The sequence below is a fragment of the Panulirus ornatus genome, chromosome 19 (genome assembly GCF_036320965.1).
Source record: "Panulirus ornatus isolate Po-2019 chromosome 19, ASM3632096v1, whole genome shotgun sequence".
Lineage (NCBI taxonomy): Eukaryota > Metazoa > Arthropoda > Malacostraca > Decapoda > Palinuridae > Panulirus > Panulirus ornatus.
Window position 1 is genome coordinate 1,317,397 of NC_092242.1, and position 20,231 is coordinate 1,337,627.

The window sequence follows — 20,231 nt, forward strand, 5'->3', positions numbered from 1 at the left end:
GTGTTTTAGATATCTGGGAGTGGATCTGGCAGCGGATGGAACCATGGAAGCGGAAGTGGATCATAGGGTGGGGGAGGGGGCGAAAATTCTGGGGGCCTTGAAGAATGTGTGGAAGTCGAGAACATTATCTCGGAAAGCAAAAATGGGTATGTTTGAAGGAATAGTGGTTCCAACAATGTTGTATGGTTGCGAGGCGTGGGCTATGGATAGAGTTGTGCGCAGGAGGATGGATGTGCTGGAAATGAGATGTTTGAGGACAATGTGTGGTGTGAGGTGGTTTGATCGAGTGAGTAACGTAAGGGTAAGAGAGATGTGTGGAAATAAAAAGAGCGTGGTTGAGAGAGCAGAAGAGGGTGTTTTGAAGTGGTTTGGGCACATGGAGAGAATGAGTGAGGAAAGATTGACCAAGAGGATATATGTGTCGGAGGTGGAGGGAACGAGGAGAAGAGGGAGACCAAATTGGAGGTGGAAAGATGGAGTGAAAAAGATTTTGTGTGATCGGGGCCTGAACATGCAGGAGGGTGAAAGGAGGGCAAGGAATAGAGTGAATTGGAGCGATGTGGTATACCGGGGTTGACGTGCTGTCAGTGGATTGAATCAAGGCATGTGAAGCGTCTGGGGTAAAGCATGGAAAGCTGTGTAGGTATGTATATTTGCGTGTGTGGACGTATGTATATACATGTTTATGGGGGGGGTTGGGCCATTTCTTTCGTCTGTTTCCTTGCGCTACCTCGCAAACGCGGGAGACAGCGACAAAGTATAATAAAAAAAATATAAAAAAATAATAATAATGATAATATTAATAATAATGATAATAATAATGATATCTATGATAACGATAATATTAATATTTTACCCCATACTTATCCGCTGTTTCCTGCGTTAATGAGGTAGCGCCAGAAACAGAGGAGGAACTGCCTCATTTGTTCATATCGACTCATTAATTGTCAGGTATAATGAACTGCAACCAGAGCTCTTCTGCTCACAGCCAAGCTCCTCAAACCTTCTTGTGGTTAACCCAACTTCATAAGCCTTGCTCTAGCACCCTGGCAGTACGTCGCCCCTTGTACACCACATCTTGTGTACCTAATTTTCTCTACCATGTGCACGCTTCTCACCCCCATGCGTAATCAGGCCTCTGTAACTCAAAGCTTCCTCTTACGCAAGAGCACTGCCATCATGGCAGAGTCTCGTCACAGGCATCTTTTCTTGCTCCCTCTACTTCTGACATACACATATCTTCTTAGTCAATCTCTCTTCGCTCATGCTCTCTTTAGTCCAAGAAACAGTGCACTCTGGTCAGCTCACTCAATCATATTCTGCTTACTATCCCACTTGTGTTATACCGTCATTCTTACACGATTAACCTTCGTCACACCTCAAAATGTCTGAAGAATTTCACTTCCTACACATTCACCTTCTTCCATTCTTTTGCATTTAGGGCTTATTACTCGCACCTATACAGCACCATTTCCTACCATCATTGCTTTCACAGATAGTGACGTTTTTTCCACAACATCTCAAATGCACTCAGGATATCTGTCCTCTTCACTCACCCAATGATTCACTTCCGCTTCCATAGTTACATCCACTTTTATGTCATCCTCAGGTGCTACCTAGAACTCTCCATTTACTCCTGGCTCACTCCACTCGCTCATACAAACAAATCTGTCCTTCCCTTCCGCTGCACCTCATTACCTTACTTTTTTAAACAGATTAGCTCTCAACTTTCATCTTTTACACACACTCCCTAACTCAGACATCAACTTCAGGAGTTTCTCTGGAGTCCAAGCCAAGATCCGTGGCACATGCAAACAGCAACTAACTCGCCTACAAACCCTCACCCCCAGCATACTGTAGACCCGCCCTTCTCTCTCACAACCTCATCCATAAACAGATTCAACAACCATGGTGACTTCACATACTACCGCTACTACTAATACTACTACTACTAATAGTAATAATAATAACAATAATCATTATCTTCAATAACAAAATAATAATGAATAACAGTAATTAATAATGAAAATACTAATAATAATAATAATGATGATGATGATGATAATGATAATTCACGCGCAGTGCTTACTATCAAGTTAGTGATGTTCTTCGTCCGTAAGACTCACGTCGTGATTTCCAAAATAACCTTAATAGTAAAATTGTAATTGTAACTGTTTGTGAAATTGTAATTGTATTTGTAAATTGTAACATTGTAATCGTAAAAAAGTGCAGTAGGTTTCAATTATAAGGTTAAGTTGGAATAAATCAAACGAATTTTCGTTTCTCTTGTGTGATCTGACCACATCTTCCAGTCCACCACTGGCAGGATTCAGTTCCCTCAAGTATGTTGGTGTGTCCCTTGTGCACAACGTTACGGCCCTTGGGCATGTCACTACGACCACTGGGTACTGGGTTTGATGATTTGGCCTTTTACCAAATTTCTCAGGGTCAGTTTAAAGGCTACGTTCTCATATTCAGAGGTCGCATCGTCAAGCTCAAAATTCACAGTCCATTAACAAGGACTCAATTGTTCGTTACCACGGACATGACACTGAGCCTCGAAAGTAACATGATAAAATGTAACGTGAGTTGGCCCTTTAGGATAACATGATGCTCACATAATACCACTCACAATCACTGATACATACTCACTCCTTCCTTCTCCAGTGGACGAAACTTTTCTGTTGGCCTCGCATGACGTTTAACATTAAGAGCCTAAGGGGGAAGGTTTTGTACACAGAGTGACTAAAAAGTTTATTGCTGACTGTCAACAACGAATCTCTTTTAGACACCCTGTACGCAGCGTTGAGGGTCCTGGACAAGACAAGTTTACAAAAGAATTTTGCTGTTATTTACACTTGCCCTAGAGCACATATTCGACATTTTGCCACGTATTCTGACACACTATGTATACTTGACTTACACGACCTCTAGTGAGTACCACAAAGACATTGACAAGTCTGTATCAAAACAAACTAACTGTAGCTTTCCTAACTCTTTACAACAGTTGCGCTTTCAACAGCAGTTGACTAGAAACTTTTATCCTTTTAAATTATACTCAGTAATATCAAAAGATTCCTACATCCTAGTTTGATCCTTCAAGTACCCTAATTATATCGAGTAACGTGGCTGCTCACAACCCACACCAACATCAAAACATCTCTCAAGACGCGTGAAAAGCAAGCCTCTCCCTTACATTACTAGTCATTATGTACAAATTGGCCGATAAAGAAGATATTCAGTCTTCCACAAGATCTTCATAATACATTTGGTTCTCTCGACTCCTGCAGTGCCAGAGCCCCCTGGGGTCCATACCACACGGGGAACTATATACACAGAGGATGAGTCTGTTGTCACAAGTTGTGGGTAGCCAGAGCCTCCTTCTCACCGTGTCTGCCAGTTGCCACAGTAACACACACTTGGACGATTTTATTCTTTTTATAAAAGATCAAGTTGTAGTACACCACTTGAGTCTTACTTAATCCTAAGTTATATCAACCGTCACTTTGTAGGACTTGTCCCCACGTGAACGAGAAGGTGGACCACAACGCTGTCACACCCACTCCTCTGCTTTGAGCATTTTTGATACAATTATACAGAAGATCCGTATGTCAAAATATGAAGGATATATTCTTTTTACAATAGAGTGCATTCACTTGGCTTCTGCTAAACCTCACATACATGCACTTGCCTTCCGCTTAGCCCCACATACATTCACTTGGCTTCCGCCAAGCCTCCCATACATCCACTTGGTTTCTATTAAGCCTCATGTACATTCAAGTGGCTTCCATTAAGCCAAACATATAACAAAAATATTAGTTTGCTATACACTCTACAGACAGACGCGTCCCAAGTGTGGTTCCTGTGAACTGTCCAGAGAGAGACGGGTGGCAACTCTCTCACCAGCAGCTCAACGCCCTATCCCAGATACTTGCATAGTCACCTGTGGGGCCTCCTGGTCAGTCACCCGTGGCATCACCTGGGTAGTTACCTCTGAAACTTGTTCAGTCATTTGGCCCACGTAGTCACTTACTTGTGGGCCACCTGGTCAGTAACCTGTGGGGCCACCTGGTTAATCTCTTGTTGGGTCATGTTGTCAGTCATCTATGGCACCGTGGTCAGTAACACGTGAGGCTACGTAGTCAATCACTTGTTGGGCCACATGTCTAATCACCCGTTGAGCCTTGTAGTCAGTCACCTGAGGGGCCGCCTGGTGGGGCCATCTGATCAGTCACCTGTGAGACCATATGATCAGTCACCTGTGGGGTCACCTAGTCAGTTACATGTGAGTCCATCTAGTCAGATACCTGTGGGGCCACCTAGTCAGTCAAACTGTGGGGCATCCTAGTTAATCACATTGTCAGTCACATGCAGAGACACCTGGTCAGTCATATGTGGGGCCATCTGCTTAGCTAACTTTGAAACCACGTTTAGCCACCTGCGGAGACACCCGCTCAATCACCTGCGGGACCACCTGATCAGTCACCAATGGGGACGCCTGACGAATCATCTGTGACCACCTGGGGAAACAAGTGGTCTGTCACTAGGCAGTCCGGATGGCCAGTCACCTGCAGGAGTAGGTGACCAGGATTTTTTTGGGCTACGTGATCAGTTGCCTGCGGGCCAGGTGGTCATCCTGCGGGACTCTCGCCGCCCTACCTTGCCCCACAGGATAGTTGTGCTTCGCCCACCGTAAGATGGCATCCTACAGTACTGTATCCTGACGACTTCGTAAATTTCTATTCTGTTGTGCGTTGACGACAGAGGATATCTTTCCTGTATTCTTAGTTTACGATAAAGTAAACGCATAAAGTGTTTTAACCTTACAACACCAGCAAATCTGTTGTGCCAGAGGGATAGGACACAGCATTCTTGTATCGTGAGCTTGCGGCACGGAGTGCCTTCCGAGTCATCGTCTGATATCAAAAACTTCAACAGCATTTAAAATTTTGAACATCCAAAGTTTCCAGTGCGATGAGGTTACAATTCGGTGCTCTCTAGTGTAACAGAAGCACAACAAAATACTCTCCAGTGTGACGGAAACACAACACAGTGCTCTCCAGTGTGAGGAAAACACATGCTGACCTTTAGTGTGTTCAGATTCCCACACGGTAAAAAAGACGTCTTCCACTTTGACGTATTCATGATACTGTCAAGAAACATCTTGTTTGTGACACTTCTTTATTGCTATGTTGTACCCTCAACCCAGTGGTTTTCTTTGGGAGCGTTGCCGAAGGTGAAGGCTTTCTGTAAAGTATCAATGTTTCCTAAGATTTTGGAATATCCCTTCTTGGACTGTACAGCAGACGACCATCGACACAAAGAAAACATGTTCACTACCTTCCATCTCGACAAGGTTCTTGCAGTACCTCAGTGTGTGGTGTATTCCTTAACAAGCAGAAGATCGACGGCCAGAGGGAGCTCTGGTCATCCTGCTTTACACATCACCGAAAACCATGAGCAGAACTGTCAAGATGAACACCTCGAACACCGCTGGTACATAGGAACTGTGGCACAGTTCTGGAAAATCGCATTACATCAGCTTTAGTCATGGATGTTGGTGTTCAAGAACTGCCCTGGACGACACGGGCCGTCCTCCATGTGTCACTCGAGCGCCATCACACTTGCAGCCCTAAACCTAAGAGATTATCATCACTGACGCCTGGAGTTCCTTGATCTCCTGTCCAACACAACAGAACTATGATTCAGCACATCTCTCAACACATACTAGCCGTGAGTCTGGCGCTGAACAGGAATACTAGCGGCAGATGGATTTATAATTTAGTCTGCTTGTCGCATGAGGCATAGAAGGAGGCGTCGGTGTCCTCACAAGAGCCACAAGAGATAGCGTCACTGGGGACGCCTTCTATGGCACTAGAGTCCGGGGAAGTGCCTTGTGGCCCTGCCCGTGACCCTCCTCCCGTGTCGCCGCCAGCAGAGCGTGTCGAGCCACCATAGACACTGGATACGTCGCGGCTACACCAGTACTCACCGTCGGAGCGGATGGAGCCGCCGGCTGAGTACACTTGCGTCTGGTCGGATCTCAAGAGCGCGTCACTCTCGAGGGATATTTGTCGCCGCGGTCCCGCTCGTCCCTCGTCTCGCGCCGGCGACCCTGGTGGAGACGCCCAGCCGTAGAAGTTGGGTCGGTAAGCGTGGGAGGTGATGGCAGGCGCCGCGGACTCGTAAGGGGAGATGCGGGTTTGGTCGTGGCAACAAGGCCGCGCTAGGGAGTGCAGCGACCCCCCTGAGGCTCTCCCGACCCGTACGTGGCCACATCGGCTCGTGCGGCCGCTGTTGCGACGACACGACGACGACGACGAGTTCCGTGAGCCGCAGGTGCTGCAGCGGCTGTGCGAGTGTCCATGGGAGTGGGAGTGGTGGGGGTGACACTGACCGTGGCTGCAGGAGTGGGAACAGCAACGGGCGTCGTCGTCACGGCGGAGAGCATCCGTAAGACCGTCGATGCTTTGGTAGGTGTTGGTGGAACCGCCGTAGGGGGAGCCGCCACCCTCCAGACTGGCTGTGCGAGAGGGGCGAGGTGAGGCCACCCGCGTCGAAGAGTAGCAGGCATAGGGCAACTGTCGACAAACACACACCAGTCAACAAGAGAGTACAGAACTGCTACACAACATGTACAAATAATCTTCTCCGGTAACAAAGGCAGTATACTCTATTGTAACTACTGTCTATAGCCAGATACATCAAGAAGGGTTTGATAACTATAATAAACTTGTATTTATACTGTACCTTTAAGGTATGTAGTCTTTACCGGGACCTACTCGTGTGTCACTGAAAGTCTCCCATGTGTTTAGCTGTTACTCTCTTCGATTCAGAAGGAGGCCATGCAGGCAATGCTTTCGTTGCTTCTCTCGTCTCCTACTCGACCAAAAAGCAACCTTCCTACTTCATACCGTCACTTACTCCATTCTCTCATGATGAAGAGTAATCCCTCGTGATTTCACTTGTCTCTCTCTCTCTCTCTCTCTTTCTCTCTCTCTCTCTCTCTCTCTCCCAACATTACCGTTACACCTTCGCCATTGCAACCCCTTCGTCTCCACTTTCTCCTCAACTCCTACCTCTCCTGAATACTTCATTTCTTTCATTCATGTCGAAGTTTTACTTTCACTTTTATCATATTCATTCAACCAACGTGAGGTTTTCTTAGTTTTTTCGTAATTTTCAGATGTTGTGAAGGCTCACTCTCTTTCTCTTTTCACTTTCTCTCACATAATGTACTCGCTCTTCCTCCCTTCCCTCTCTCTATACGTTCCCCTTCCTTCGTGGCACCTCCATCCCTTCATACCTCACCTATGCATCCATCTCATTCTCCCCGCCCTCACTTAACCCCTCCCTCTCTCACCTCCTCCAGGGTGTTGGTGCGGGAGAATTCTCGATGTCTGTGTGACCCTGGCGGCGGGTGCGGCGGCGGGGGAGGCACCAGGTCACGCAGGGTCAGCGCCACTCCCTGGGGATAATGAGAACTAAGATACGGATTTGCCAGATGAAAGATGTAATCGTAAATTACAGTCGGTTATGGGAGTATAAGCTGAGGCAGGGCGTTGAATCCTAACCCCGCTGGTTCTACTAAGACTTGAATAAAAGAAATATGGACTGATCAGAGGATAAATAGCACAATAAATGAGCAGATAGAATAACATCGAAATAAAAAACGGATTGATTGCTGTAAGGTTAAAGAGAAGGATATGTACAAGATAGACAGCCAGGAGCAGGGGGTAAGGGAGCTGGCTGGGACAGGTACATGGTGTACTGACTCCCGGGATATGAACAGACTGGCGAACAAAGGTGTAGAGGTAAATGTTTAGGAAATGAGGTAAACACTGGAATTAGTTAACAATACAGACGAAGAATTAAGATGCTCTTATTACTCGTCTGTCAATTTACATTCTAGGAATGAACTTATTTACTTATTGTAATGTTCCTACATGAGGTTTACCCCTTATCCACAATGGGTAATTAGTATAAACAAATAACTGGCGAAGTTGACAGTCCATCTGCCTGTATGACTGCCATCCCTGTTCACTCATTGAAAACGAATCTCCTTACGTTTATCAAAGTAAGAATTATCATTACTTTTTCTTTAGAGAGTTACTACCTCTTCAGAGATTTACTTCCCCTTCAAAGGGTTACTTCCTCTTTAGAGACTTTGTTTCTCTTCAATTTTTGAAAATATATTTTTTTACTTCATTTGCATGAACTGCACAAAAGAGGATTTAAAAGAAGCCAAGAAATTTTCTTCAAAGTGGGAAAATCATGTTAATGAAAGAAAAACATTCGAAATTCTGAAGGTACTTTTGGTGACGTTTATAATCAGAAGATTAACAGGAAACACGATGAGCAAAACGTTTTGTGGACGTCATTACAGTAAATCTAGGTTGCCAGACGAACAACAGAAATCACTGGTTACATACGCACATAAATATCGAACGCTGTACTTGGGTTCCTTAACGCATAAGGAGGCGCTACTGATTCATACATGAAACAGAGACACTAAAGTGACAAACATTAACTCAGTCTTGGTCTTATACTAACCTTATGAAGCAGGTGAGGCTGAGAGGTAAAGGGGTTGACGCTGTAAGGGGAAGCGCCTCCCTTCGATGGGCCGTGACGGGACAGGTGGTGGCTGCTGAGTGTGGTGGTGAAGCCCCCGCGAGTAGTGGATGTAAGTCTTGGAGGCCCAGAGCTGCTGAAGGAGAGGCTGGAGGAAACAACGAGGGTTGGGGACGACGTCTCGATGAAGAACGGACGCTTGGACTCCGTGACTGACTTGTCTGTGGGCAGAGTGAGAGAAGGGTTAAAGGGAAGTCCTTCAGGATGTGAGGGATTGAGGGAGAGGGAGATGGTTAAGATGAGTGAGAAGGACAGCCGTACATCTCAGTATGTTTATATTCACAATATGCCTCTGTTCCATATGATGTACTGTTATGTTTTCCTTTGTTACATCTCGTGGCCTGCTATCTTCATCATAGCGAACACGTCTGTTGGTATAGCAGTGAGCATTTGATATCTTATTTTGTGTTGTATGAGTAATGCAAACGTATAGACCATTGTTAATAAAATTCTTAAGTTTAATCTGGAGGAGGAGTCAAAAAGAAAAAATAAGCTGTTGGAATTGCTTAACATGAAGTTTTGTGTTGCAACAAACACCATCCAATTCTGTACTGAGTGATGTTACAAGTGTTGATTACTGATTATGGGAACATGGTTGATATCTTGCTATATCCTTCACCTCCATGGAAAAGACAGCCAAGCCTTCCAGCCACACTTTTATCAGGATCAATGACAGTTGTGGAGGCCGCAGATCCGGCCACCAGGCGCCATGTAATACAAAACAGGAGATAATTTTGATCGTGAAAAATATTGTTCTAAAGTAAGCAAAGAGCTTCCGAGATTCCTTTTACAATTTGTATATATGAGAAACATTTATTTTCATGTCAAGTTATGTAAGTCTTCAATATGGTTATTGAAGGTTCCAGTAACCGTATGTTACTGAACCACTTCACAATCGTTTAACTGAAGAATACACGTGAGCAGGAGTAGCCGTTAGCTTGACGCCCTCGTGTTACCAACATGGAGGCTGCCACGTAAAATACTAACCACCATGTGAACCACACCCTCACCTTCGTTGTCCGTGTTGTTAAGTACGTCTTTGGAGAGTCGGGCGCTGAACTCGTCCTGCTGTTTCTGCTGCGACTGCCCCTGTAGATGGTGGTGATGATGTGATCCCTTCAGGAGTGGTACACACTGCGGCAGCGACAGGAACTTTTCTGACATCTGGAAGAAGAAGGGAGGAGGTGGAGTGTCGTCAGATCGGATGGGAGGAATATGCAAACATCAATATCCTTGACTTTTTTTTCTGGAACTGTATATTTGTTACAACTCGGACACACACACACACACACACACACACACACACACAGACCAGAGCACCGCGCCTCACCTTATTCTTCCTGTTGTTGCTGGTGGCCAGGACGGAGGCGCAGGCGTACGCCTCAGCGCTCACGTCTACCTCACCCTTCTTGCCAGAGGTGAAGGTCCCTAGAGAGTCGATCTCAGCATACTCGGGCGCCAGGGAGGCTAGTAAGTCACGGTCCTGCGCCCCGCGGCCGTTTACCACCTTGGCTTCGGGTTTGTCACCTTCGGAGGGCTTCCAGCCGGACTCGGGCCAGAGGTTCTCGCCGCCGTAGAAGTTGGCCAGGTTGCTGGTCTTGGTCACTGAGCCTGGGGGATGGAGAGCATCGCTGTGGTCTTATTGTCCCATCAAATGTACAGTAAAGACGCTTTCTTAGTTTGCTTGTGTGTTACCAGACTCCACCTACAAGAGCGAGGAGTCGCCTTTGGCGAGGTTGTATCGTCGTCACTTGTCTAATTAGCGCACAGTTTCGTCAAATAACTTCTCACCAGTTGGGGTGCACACTGCCCCTGTTAACCAGTGTAGTCAGCTGTAGGCTGCATGATCACCTTGAAAAAACGTCCTAGGGTAATAATATGTACAGGAGAAAGACCAAGAGAAAGAAAAAAGGTAAAGACTACAACCCTAGAATTATTCTTCTGGGGCTCATACTGCTTGGAGACTGCGATCCAAGTGAGATTAGGGTGAGGTAGGCTCCCCTGAGGAGGGAAGGTCTTCGACGATACCGTAATGTTTGCGTCTCCTGACGACGACACACCTCGTCAAAGGTAACTTCTCGCTCACGGTGTTACTACCGGCAGGTAGACACGTGCTTCCCTTTCCAGCTTCAGCAAGGCAGTATCAGGAACAGAGCCTTCGAGAAAAATTCTCGCCTTCTCTCTCCGGCATTTTTTAGAGAGTGATAAGGAGAGAATTTTCAGCCTCTCCCGTTTCCGCCCCTTTAAGTTGCCTACTACAACACAGGCGATGCGTAAGTAGTGTTTCTCCTCGACCACAATGATACGTGTGAAAAGGTAAAAGTGAGATAGTTTGGAAAAGAGACCCATTAACAGAAATGACACGAGCAATTAAGTTAAAAATGGCATATGGTGAGAGTAAATGAAACTAGGGGAATGGAAGAGGGGTTGCATCTATTTAAGGAAATAATGACTGATGTGTTCGTGAAGTGTTGGGCATGCGGAAGCTGAAATGTTGATATATAAAAACGATAATGAGTGCTGGAACGAGGAAGGAAAAAGGAAGGTGTACGGACATTACCTGCAGGATAAAGTGTGTGTGACTGGGAGTAATGCAAGAGAGAGCGGCATGGGGTCAAGGATGAGAGTGAGGAGAGTTGGAGGAAATTGGTAACAGGTACAGAAGATGTAAGGAAGAAAACCAGTAAGTACTTTGAAGAGCTTCTGCCTGTGTCTGATGACAGGGAGGCGAATGTAGTGTATTGAAGACGAGGTGGCAGGCGAAGTGAGGGAGTCACGGCGAATGTCATGCTAAAAAGCTAGTGAAACCTTGCACGAGATGAGTGTGGCGGAGTGGTAGGAGTGAATGAAACTGCAGTTGACTTTTTCAAGAAGGTGGATGAAAGTAATGCTAAGTGTCATTCAGGTTGTTCAACTATAGTGTGGCTCAAGGTGACTTGCCAAAGAACTGGCAGACTACATTTTAATTACTTTGCGTAAGAGCAAGAAACACAAAAAATGAATGTTCGAACGACAGACGTTCAAGTCTGTCGAGTGTATTAAGAAGTGGACACTGATACGGTGGTGTCATGCATAGAACATGTGAATGGGAAGGAGTGACGTAGCTTCGGAAGGGGTAAAGGATGTTCGAGCCAGGTGTTTGCTCTGAAAATCTGAGTGAGGAAAAATTGGAGATAGACAGTGAAATGCATTGAAGCCATCATCGTTCAGAAGAAAAGATTATGATAGAGGTGAAAAAGAGGCCTTGTTGAACATGCTATAAATGTATGGCATGGGAGGAAAGCGACTAGATGCAGTGTGGTCTTATTGGAAGAGTTGAGCATGGGCGTGGGCAGGAAGGAAGGAGGGTGAGTAATTCCTTGTGAACATGGGTCTATGTCAAGAATGTGCGATGTCACCATGGCTCTTTCATCTGTTTATAAACGCCATGGTGAAAAACGTAAACAAGAGCTTCTTGGAGCGAGAGATGGGGTGTACAGTATGATTGAGTGTGAGGCATGGCAGGTGGATTACTAATTGTTTGCTGATGACTCACTTCTGGCGACAGACTTCGAGATAAACTTTAGAAGCCTGTGCCAGGGTTTGGGGAGAGTGTACTACAGTAGAAAGCTAAGAAATGTTGTGAAGATAAAGAAAGTAAGAAAGTCTTCCATCTTAAACTTCAAAATCACACGAAGAATGAATGAAGACGGACAATTGGGTGGACTGAATGGGCTGGGAGGAATGTGGAACGTTGTGGTTAGAAGGCACGAGAGTCGTTGGAGGAAGGAGAGAATGAAAAAAAGATGAGGTGAGTAAAGATGGTGTCACTGGAACCCTCATATCCGGAAGAGTCGGGAGGGTGGTTCAGGTGACGTACTGACGAAGAAAATGAAAAATTAATGTGAAGGAATAAGTCTTAGGTGGGTTATGTGAGGCTAGTAATCTTAGTAGTTCCTCTTTTTGACTATATTTGCCTGTCGATGTTAGGAGTAAAATACTAACTATACGTAGTGTAACACTGGACTAGTATTAGCACTTCCTGTACCTACTGTAACGCTGAATAATGGTATCAGTACTTCCTGCACCTACTGTAACACTGTGGAGTGGTAACATGACTTACTATAGAAACTGCAACACTGGACTGGTATCAATAGGTATGTCATATCTAAGTCGTCCAATAATGATCTAGAAGATATGTTATTTACCTTAGTGCATCTAAGGTTTATTCAGACTTTCCATAACACTGTAACAGAACCAAAACAAACCACTAACATGTTCACAAGATACCATCAACAATCTTAGAAGGACAATACTTATAATTAAATGGATATTATCAGACAGAAAAAACATGCTATTATCTTCTAAATGCTACTCAGAAGCAGCCGTTCCGACAAATTACCTTTCGTATTTAAAAATAATTACTCTGTGCCAATGCCTGGGAGAACCTTTTCATAAGACTTTTTCTCTCTCTCTGGGGAACTTCCCTGGGGATGGGTGGCTAGGGGTGGTGGGGGATACGACCCCTCAAGATATCGCTTTCAAAAAACTGCAATAAAACCCGACTCAAAGGGGCCCACTCAACCATATATTATTTTCAGTCCCAACTCGAACGCACCGATGAAGGTAGGGAGGGAGAGGCTAGGGAGGGGTTAGGAGTGGGGGAATGGTTGGAGAGGGGTTGGAAGATGGATAACACAGAGAGAGAGAGAGAGAGAGAGAGAGAGAGAGAGAGAGAGAGAGAGAGATAGATAGATAGATAGATAGAGAGAGAGAGATAGAGAGAGAGAGAGAGAGAGAGAGAGAGAGAGAGAGAGAGAGAGAGAGAGAGAGAGAGAGAGAGAGAGAGAGCGGTGAAATTTGTCTGGAGCCGGAGCAGAGGGTGTAGTAGGAGGAACAGTGGGGTGAGTAGGGAGTAAGAGAGACGAGAGTAACAACAAAATTCATAAGAACACAACAAGTATAGGAGACGAGACAAGTATAGGAGACGAGACAAGTATAGGAGACAAGACAAATATAGGAGACAAGACAAATATAGGAGACGAGACAAGTATAGGAGACAAGACAAGTATAGGAGACGAGACAAGTATAGGAGACGACACAAGTATAGGAGACAAGACAAGTATAGGAGACGAGACAAGTATAGGAGACGACACAAGTATAGAAGACAAGACAAATATAGGAGACGAGACAAGTATAGGAGACGACACAAGTATAGGAGACAAGACAAGTATAGGAGACGAGACAAAACTTCTCAGTTATGAAGAAAGAGGAAGGAAACAGGAGAAGAATGAGTAGGAGAAAGAGAGTTAGAGTGCAGACGTAGGGTTGGGAAGTGGTAGGTTGTTAGTGTGATGGTGGCAGCTGCTGGCTCACGCGGATCCTCGTTAGTGTTGTCAGGCTGTGAAATGTTGCCTCAACATCTTCCTCAGCAGGGTTGTCAGTTATCTGCAATACACCGCCATCAGTTGGCAGTCGTGTTTTTTTCAACGGGTTGTGTGGTTTAGCAGTTAACTATGGTTTAGCAGCCAATTATGGTTGAGCAGTCAACAAGGTTTAGCAGTTGACTATGGCTTAGCAGTTAACTGTATATTTCATAGAAGCTGTGGTAATACTGTGTTGGGCTATCTCAAGAGCAGATCTATGATGAGCCAAGGCGTCACAGGTCCTCTGTGTATGGGTCACAGAGGCAGGTGTTCCTGCTTGCCGCAAACAACGTAAATCTTACATTTCATGATACATCACAGCTTCCCTGAAGGCTGCAGTACCAGCCATCTTGGCCACTTCTTTCACGCTACCGTCAAGAACACGCACTCTAACGCACTGGCACCCCTTCCACACACTCACACAGACACAGACACACACACACACACACACACACACACACACACACACACAGGCACTGACCAGAACACAGGAAGGCCCCTCCCCAAGTGGCGTCTCTGGAAATGAATAACCCCACCTCTAAAACGCACTGGTAATCACACCTACCTGAAAAAGGCAGAATGAAATTCCTGGAAGCAGTTTGACATATACTATTAGCTATAACTCATTAGAGAAAGCCGGACATTCACTTAAATGGCATGTGACACGAAAAAAAGAAAAAAAAAAAAGCCGAGTTGCCAATTAACATGCGATCGACATTTGGGATAAAAAAAAAAGTGAGTTTCCTTTCAGTTCTTGCCACTGGCCACTTGTCATTCCTTTTGAAGTCGTGAGAGTGTCTCTCTGTTGGAGTAATCAGCGTTGCTGGAGTTTTATCTCGGCCTAATTTCTGCTGGGAATTTAGAAGCCAGTGTGGGAAGCTGCCTAGTCTGAGAGAGAGAGACTGTTCTGTTCCTGGAAACACAACGTTTCTATACTGTCGCAGTAACGGAGATCAATATGTGAGACCCCCGGAAGTCCATAAGAACCAGTAGTTCCTGTTCACATGTACAAATCATTGATCATTTGATATCAAGAAGGCTGTCATTTTCATGCCGGACACAGGAGGGGGCTCCTATCTAACCCCATTGAATCCTATTTATAAATCGCATGATAAGTATCGGGTTCATGATTCAGTGCAAACATGTGCCAAGTTTGAGAGATATACGTGTAAGCGATTTTGCACGTTGTTAAGGTAAAGATCTGAAAAGATAACATGCAACATTTCGAAAGCTTTCATGTTTGAAACGTAGTCTGGAACTAGACGTTATATTTAATCAGAAGCCAATATATGGTTGTTCTGGTATGTGCTGCTGGTTTAACTTCAATTTAGGCTAAACTGTGCTGAGACATGAGAGATCTCCAAGCCTCAGCGGTCAGGTGGGTTCCTACAACTTGGCCCTTATTACCCAGCACTTACCTCTGTCCTCAGACAAGCCTGGTATCTCTTCAGCATCATGACCATAAGAGATTCTTGTGAGCGAACCTACTGCCCACACAGCTACTTCCCTACCCATATGGCCCCGCTATACCGTCAAAACCCCTGCAACTCCTATCCTCACAAGCTGTCACCAGTACAACTCAAATTCTCAAAATCCAGACCCTCCTAACTCCCCCTCTAACAACCCACATCCATGTACCTCCCGCTCTCACAACCAACACTCATGTACCTCCCATTCTCACAACCCACATCCACACAAGTTCCATCCCCACAACTCCCACCCTCCTGGGTCTAACAACATGGAAGGATTCTACTTTAATAGCATTAAAGCCCTGAATACGGGGAGCGGCCTCCTCCAGGTAATCCTCTTATACTCAAGTGTGTATCACAAACTAAAATTGCAGGAAATGGATCATAATTCTGCGCCGTTGGAACCAGTTATTTCACCGGACGATAATTACTAAAAGTATTTAAAAAACGCCATTTCTGTATATCTTTTTTTCAAGGATTATCTTTTTTTTTTTTAATGGCGATGAATACAGTATACAGTCAGCTTTACATTAGTTACTGTATGAAAAATGTTATTCATCAGGAGAAAATCTGCCTCGTTCAGAACTCATGAAATAGATTTGGAAAACACAACAAATATTCTTAGGGGCCTTCATATTTTCATGTGTTTTTCATTTTCTGCTGGTGTCGTAGTAAGGGGTGTGGGCGGCAGCCGATCATGTGTTCAGGAAGGTGATGTACAGACGCCTGGGACTCTGAAAGCTGTCACACACAACTCCACACTCCTGCAGACGTTGCTATAACGAAGCTTCACTAAGGAAGAAGCTGAATATTGTCTCTACGTTTTAAAACTTATTGTTGCTGGATATCCTCTTGCCTGGGTATACAAACCCTAGTATCATGGAGATTCATGGATAACGAATGTCTGACTTTGTTACTTTGGTTGAAACATAAGTTGGAAGATCTAAATGTGATAGTTTGGTTGCAGTAGGTATCAGGAGTGGGCGGGCTTCTCTAACTTTTCTTTATTTTTACCATTTAGATTATTGTAAAGTCATTGCAATTTCCGCAAGTCTTACGAAAATCATCCTATAAAGTTTCTACAAATTTTGAAAAGTGCCACATTACCAGAAGACTGTTGGTTGCTCTGCACAAACTTACAATCGTTCACCTCGAGTACTAATTGAATTAAATGAAAACCTTCGCTTTCTGGTCAGCTTTCCCTGCTTACTCTTTCTCATTCTGTCTTTTTCTCTCTTTAATTTTCGAGGATTTAGATCCAAACATAGCAGAGGCCTCCGATACGGCGTCAAACTGCGGATACACTCTGAAATACGACGTCATAAAAGTTGTTTACTTGGAATACAGAGGATTTACCCAGGATGATAACACAGGAAAAATACATTGAGCTCTAACATAGGCAATTTCCGATGTAACAGCGACTGCAGGATGGGGCCCGGAATTATGTTTGCATGATGATTCAAAACTGCATAAATTCCTTTCAAGCCATGGTCATCGTGGGGTGCAGGTCGTACCGCTCCTCCTCAACAGACATCAAGCTAAGCATGACACGCAGAACGACGAGTTAAGGAGAATTTACATCCACAAATCCTGTCCTCCTACCCTTTGTACGTCAGATTAAACCCTCGATCGACCACAGGAACGACAAGCAAGAGAGATTGGCCTCTTGTCGTCAATATGTTAGCGGAGCACGACTATTGTTCGTCGTTTCTCCACCAAATACACCTCTGAGGCACACGATGACCGCTGAAATATTCTGCGCGTCCTGATTGGTCTAGTTCATTAGTATTTTGTATAATAATCGAGCGAAGGTCTATTGAAATTCACGCATGTGTGAGGCGACTCCATCCGACATTCATTTGTTTCAGGAACTTGCCTGCGCTGTTGTGTTTTCCACTTGGCGCAGGGCGGACCCGAAGCCCTTGTTAATGCTATTGTGTAGTCACCAAGTGGGCTCAGGATGGCTATTGTTGGAGGCGGCATCCGAACGTTGTCCTGAAGGAGGGACAGCGGTCAATGTTGTTCGCTGAAGTTCCTCACAGACCACGTTGCAGGGACTCTCGTCTCCTGCTGGTGATCTGCTCATGGTCTTCGCACTGTTTCGTCTGCCTGAGGGTCTGTGTATGTCTCAGTTTCCCTGTCTGTTGTGATATACTCTAACACGGAGACTCTATAGAGCTCTCTGCAGTGCACAGCACCTGGCCCAGAAGAGTATATATCATACAATATGGAACTGGCTGTTTTATGCATAACCCACTGCCTGGAAAGGATGTACTCTACTTTATGTAACCTGCTGTAGCAAGGAGCGAGGAGTCTCCTTCATCTCAGCTAAGAGAAGAGCTGAAACCTTCGTCTTTCATAACAGTAATGTTCCTGACTGAGACAAAAAAGTGCCTTAACCACATGAAGGAGAGAGAGAGAGAGAGAGAGAGAGAGAGAGAGAGAGAGAGAGAGAGAGAGAGAGAGAGAGAGAGAGATTTAAGTGAAAGGAAATACTTCTTCACACTTCAGCAACGAATACTCACAGCTGTCCCATCACCAACAAACAAATCATCAACACCGTATATACCCGCCGAAATGACCTGGCAAATACTACACAACCACCCTCTCCCCCGGTCTTGAACATCATCCTACCATCTGAAACCACACTCCCCAGACAGCTTCATTGGTCCTTGGCTTTTCCCTCCCCCTTCTCTTTGGGCCTCAATCTCTCCATCCTGCTCCACTAGTCCTCAACCTCTCCCTTCCACTCTCACTGGTCCTCGGCCTCTCCCTCTTTCTCTCTTACTGATGAATATTTCCAAGATAGATCCCCCAAGGATGACCATGGGAGGGAAGCCTTGATATCACTGTGATGTATTAGTCATTTAGTTTCCTAAAGGGGAAGCTTGGGAGAGTGTGGGGGAGTAAAGGAGATGGAGAGTAAGGGAGGCTTGGGCGAGTGTGGGAAGGGGGGCCCAGTGCAGTATGGAAGAGGGAGAGGTGGGAACTCTTGGGTGTGCGGAAAAGGGGAGGCGCAGGAATGTACACGAGAGGGGGAAGTGAATATAAGGACGGTAATGTAAGGAACCAAGAGCAAGGAAAGTAAAGGTAAGGGAAGTTAGGGTATGTGAGGTAAGGGTAAGGTAAGATAGGGTGAGGGAGGATGGGGTATAGAAAGCTTAGTCAAGGATGGCTGGAGGTAAGAGAAGGACGTGCAGGCATTAAGAATAACGTCACTGGTAGTCAGGACACCAGCAAGGTATAATGCTGTCTTACCTTACCACCTGCACCATGGTCCCCGGGAAGTCCTGCTTCTTATTTATCATCTAAATAAACTTCTTACTGTTACCTCTGTTGGGTATGACGAACCTGACTCAAGAACATTTACTGACTCCACACACTCACACACACACACGGTTCCTCATGGTGTAGTGATTAAGGTCGCTGACCATGATTCACGCACGGGCCCTTCCGAGTTCGAGTTCTGGACGTGCCATTCGGCCGACAGTCAACACTGTTGGTGCTCCTCCGCTTGGGGTTTGTCGATATATGGGTAACTAGCTTAAACCGGGATGTGTGTGTGTGTGTGTGTGTGTGTGTGTGTGTGTGTGTGTGTGTGTGTGTGTGTGTGTGTGTGTGTACCATTCTCTTCCCATTGACCATGAAAAACCTGTGTAAAGAAAGTTTGCTATATATTCATAAAATTATGTTCATAAAACAGTAATTAGATTTCCAGTACAACGAGACACTATTCTAAAATTCATTATTTACTGCAAGACATATATGTATATCTTGCTCATAATCTTGTTGTAGCGTTCCATTATGTAAAGTAAATTTATTTGAAATATATCACGCATGAAAATAAACATGCATGACTAGCATTATTACAGGCAAATATATCGTCCCCAGTAATGCTGGCACCCAGCATGACGGTTAGTCTCCATCCATCTCGTCTCCATCACAAGGATCTCAAACAGACCAACCATCTCGTCTCCATCACAAGGACCCCAAACAGACCAATCATCTCGTCTCCATCACAAGGACCCCAAACAGACCAATCATCTCGTCTCCATCACAAGGACCCCAAACAGACCAACCATCTCGTCTCTATCACAAGGACCCCAAACAGACCAACCATCTCGTCTCCATCACAAGGACCCCAAACAGACCAACCATCTCGTCTCCATTCCCAACAGACCAACTCAAAACTTTCTCAAAGTTACGATGGCTTTTATTTGTATTGTATGTGAGGAGTGTTTTACACTTGTTATTGTAGTGTTCTTGGTCGCCTCGTGTGATTTATGCCGGAATGTTTAACAACAATGTGCCGCTGGAAGCACAAGAATTAGACCCGGGCGGTTCCCTGTGCCCGCCGCCGGAGAGGCGTGCAAGTCAGTTTGTGGGTGAGGCTTTGTCTGCCTCGCTAGAAGTGGGTCACTTATCGTATCATCTTTCTCTTCCTCACTTCTTTCTCCAAATCTCTCTCTCTCTCTCTCTCTCTCTCTCTCTCTCTCTCTCTCTCTCTCTCTCTCTCTCTCTCTCTCGTTTCTTTGTACCTGCTTCTTTCTGTAGGCGATTCTCTGTTTTCTTTTCCTTTATTTCTCCTACCTTATTCGTCTGTCTGTCTGTCTCCCACCCACTCTCTTCTTCCGCTTCTGTGTTTCGGTGTACAGTCAACCAAGAATATGTCTCTCTTCAAATCCCTCTAAGATATCTCATCTGCATTCTAATTCTCCCCAATCTC

General features: G+C 45.2%; 1 protein-coding gene across 1 annotated transcript in view; it reads right to left on the reverse strand.

Moving 5' to 3' along the window:
• Positions 1–466: 466 nt before the first annotated feature.
• The window catches only part of LOC139755306 (roundabout homolog 1-like), a 432,853-nt gene continuing 413,088 nt past the window's right edge, over positions 467–20,231 (reverse strand). The window contains exons 12-16 of the mRNA XM_071673426.1: positions 9,962–10,242; positions 9,642–9,795; positions 8,554–8,792; positions 7,364–7,468; positions 467–6,581 (exon numbers count right to left, since the gene is read on the reverse strand). Coding sequence (XP_071529527.1) covers positions 5,775–6,581; positions 7,364–7,468; positions 8,554–8,792; positions 9,642–9,795; positions 9,962–10,242 — 1,586 coding nt within the window. The 3' untranslated portion in view covers positions 467–5,774. The remainder of the gene's footprint in view (positions 6,582–7,363; positions 7,469–8,553; positions 8,793–9,641; positions 9,796–9,961; positions 10,243–20,231) is intronic.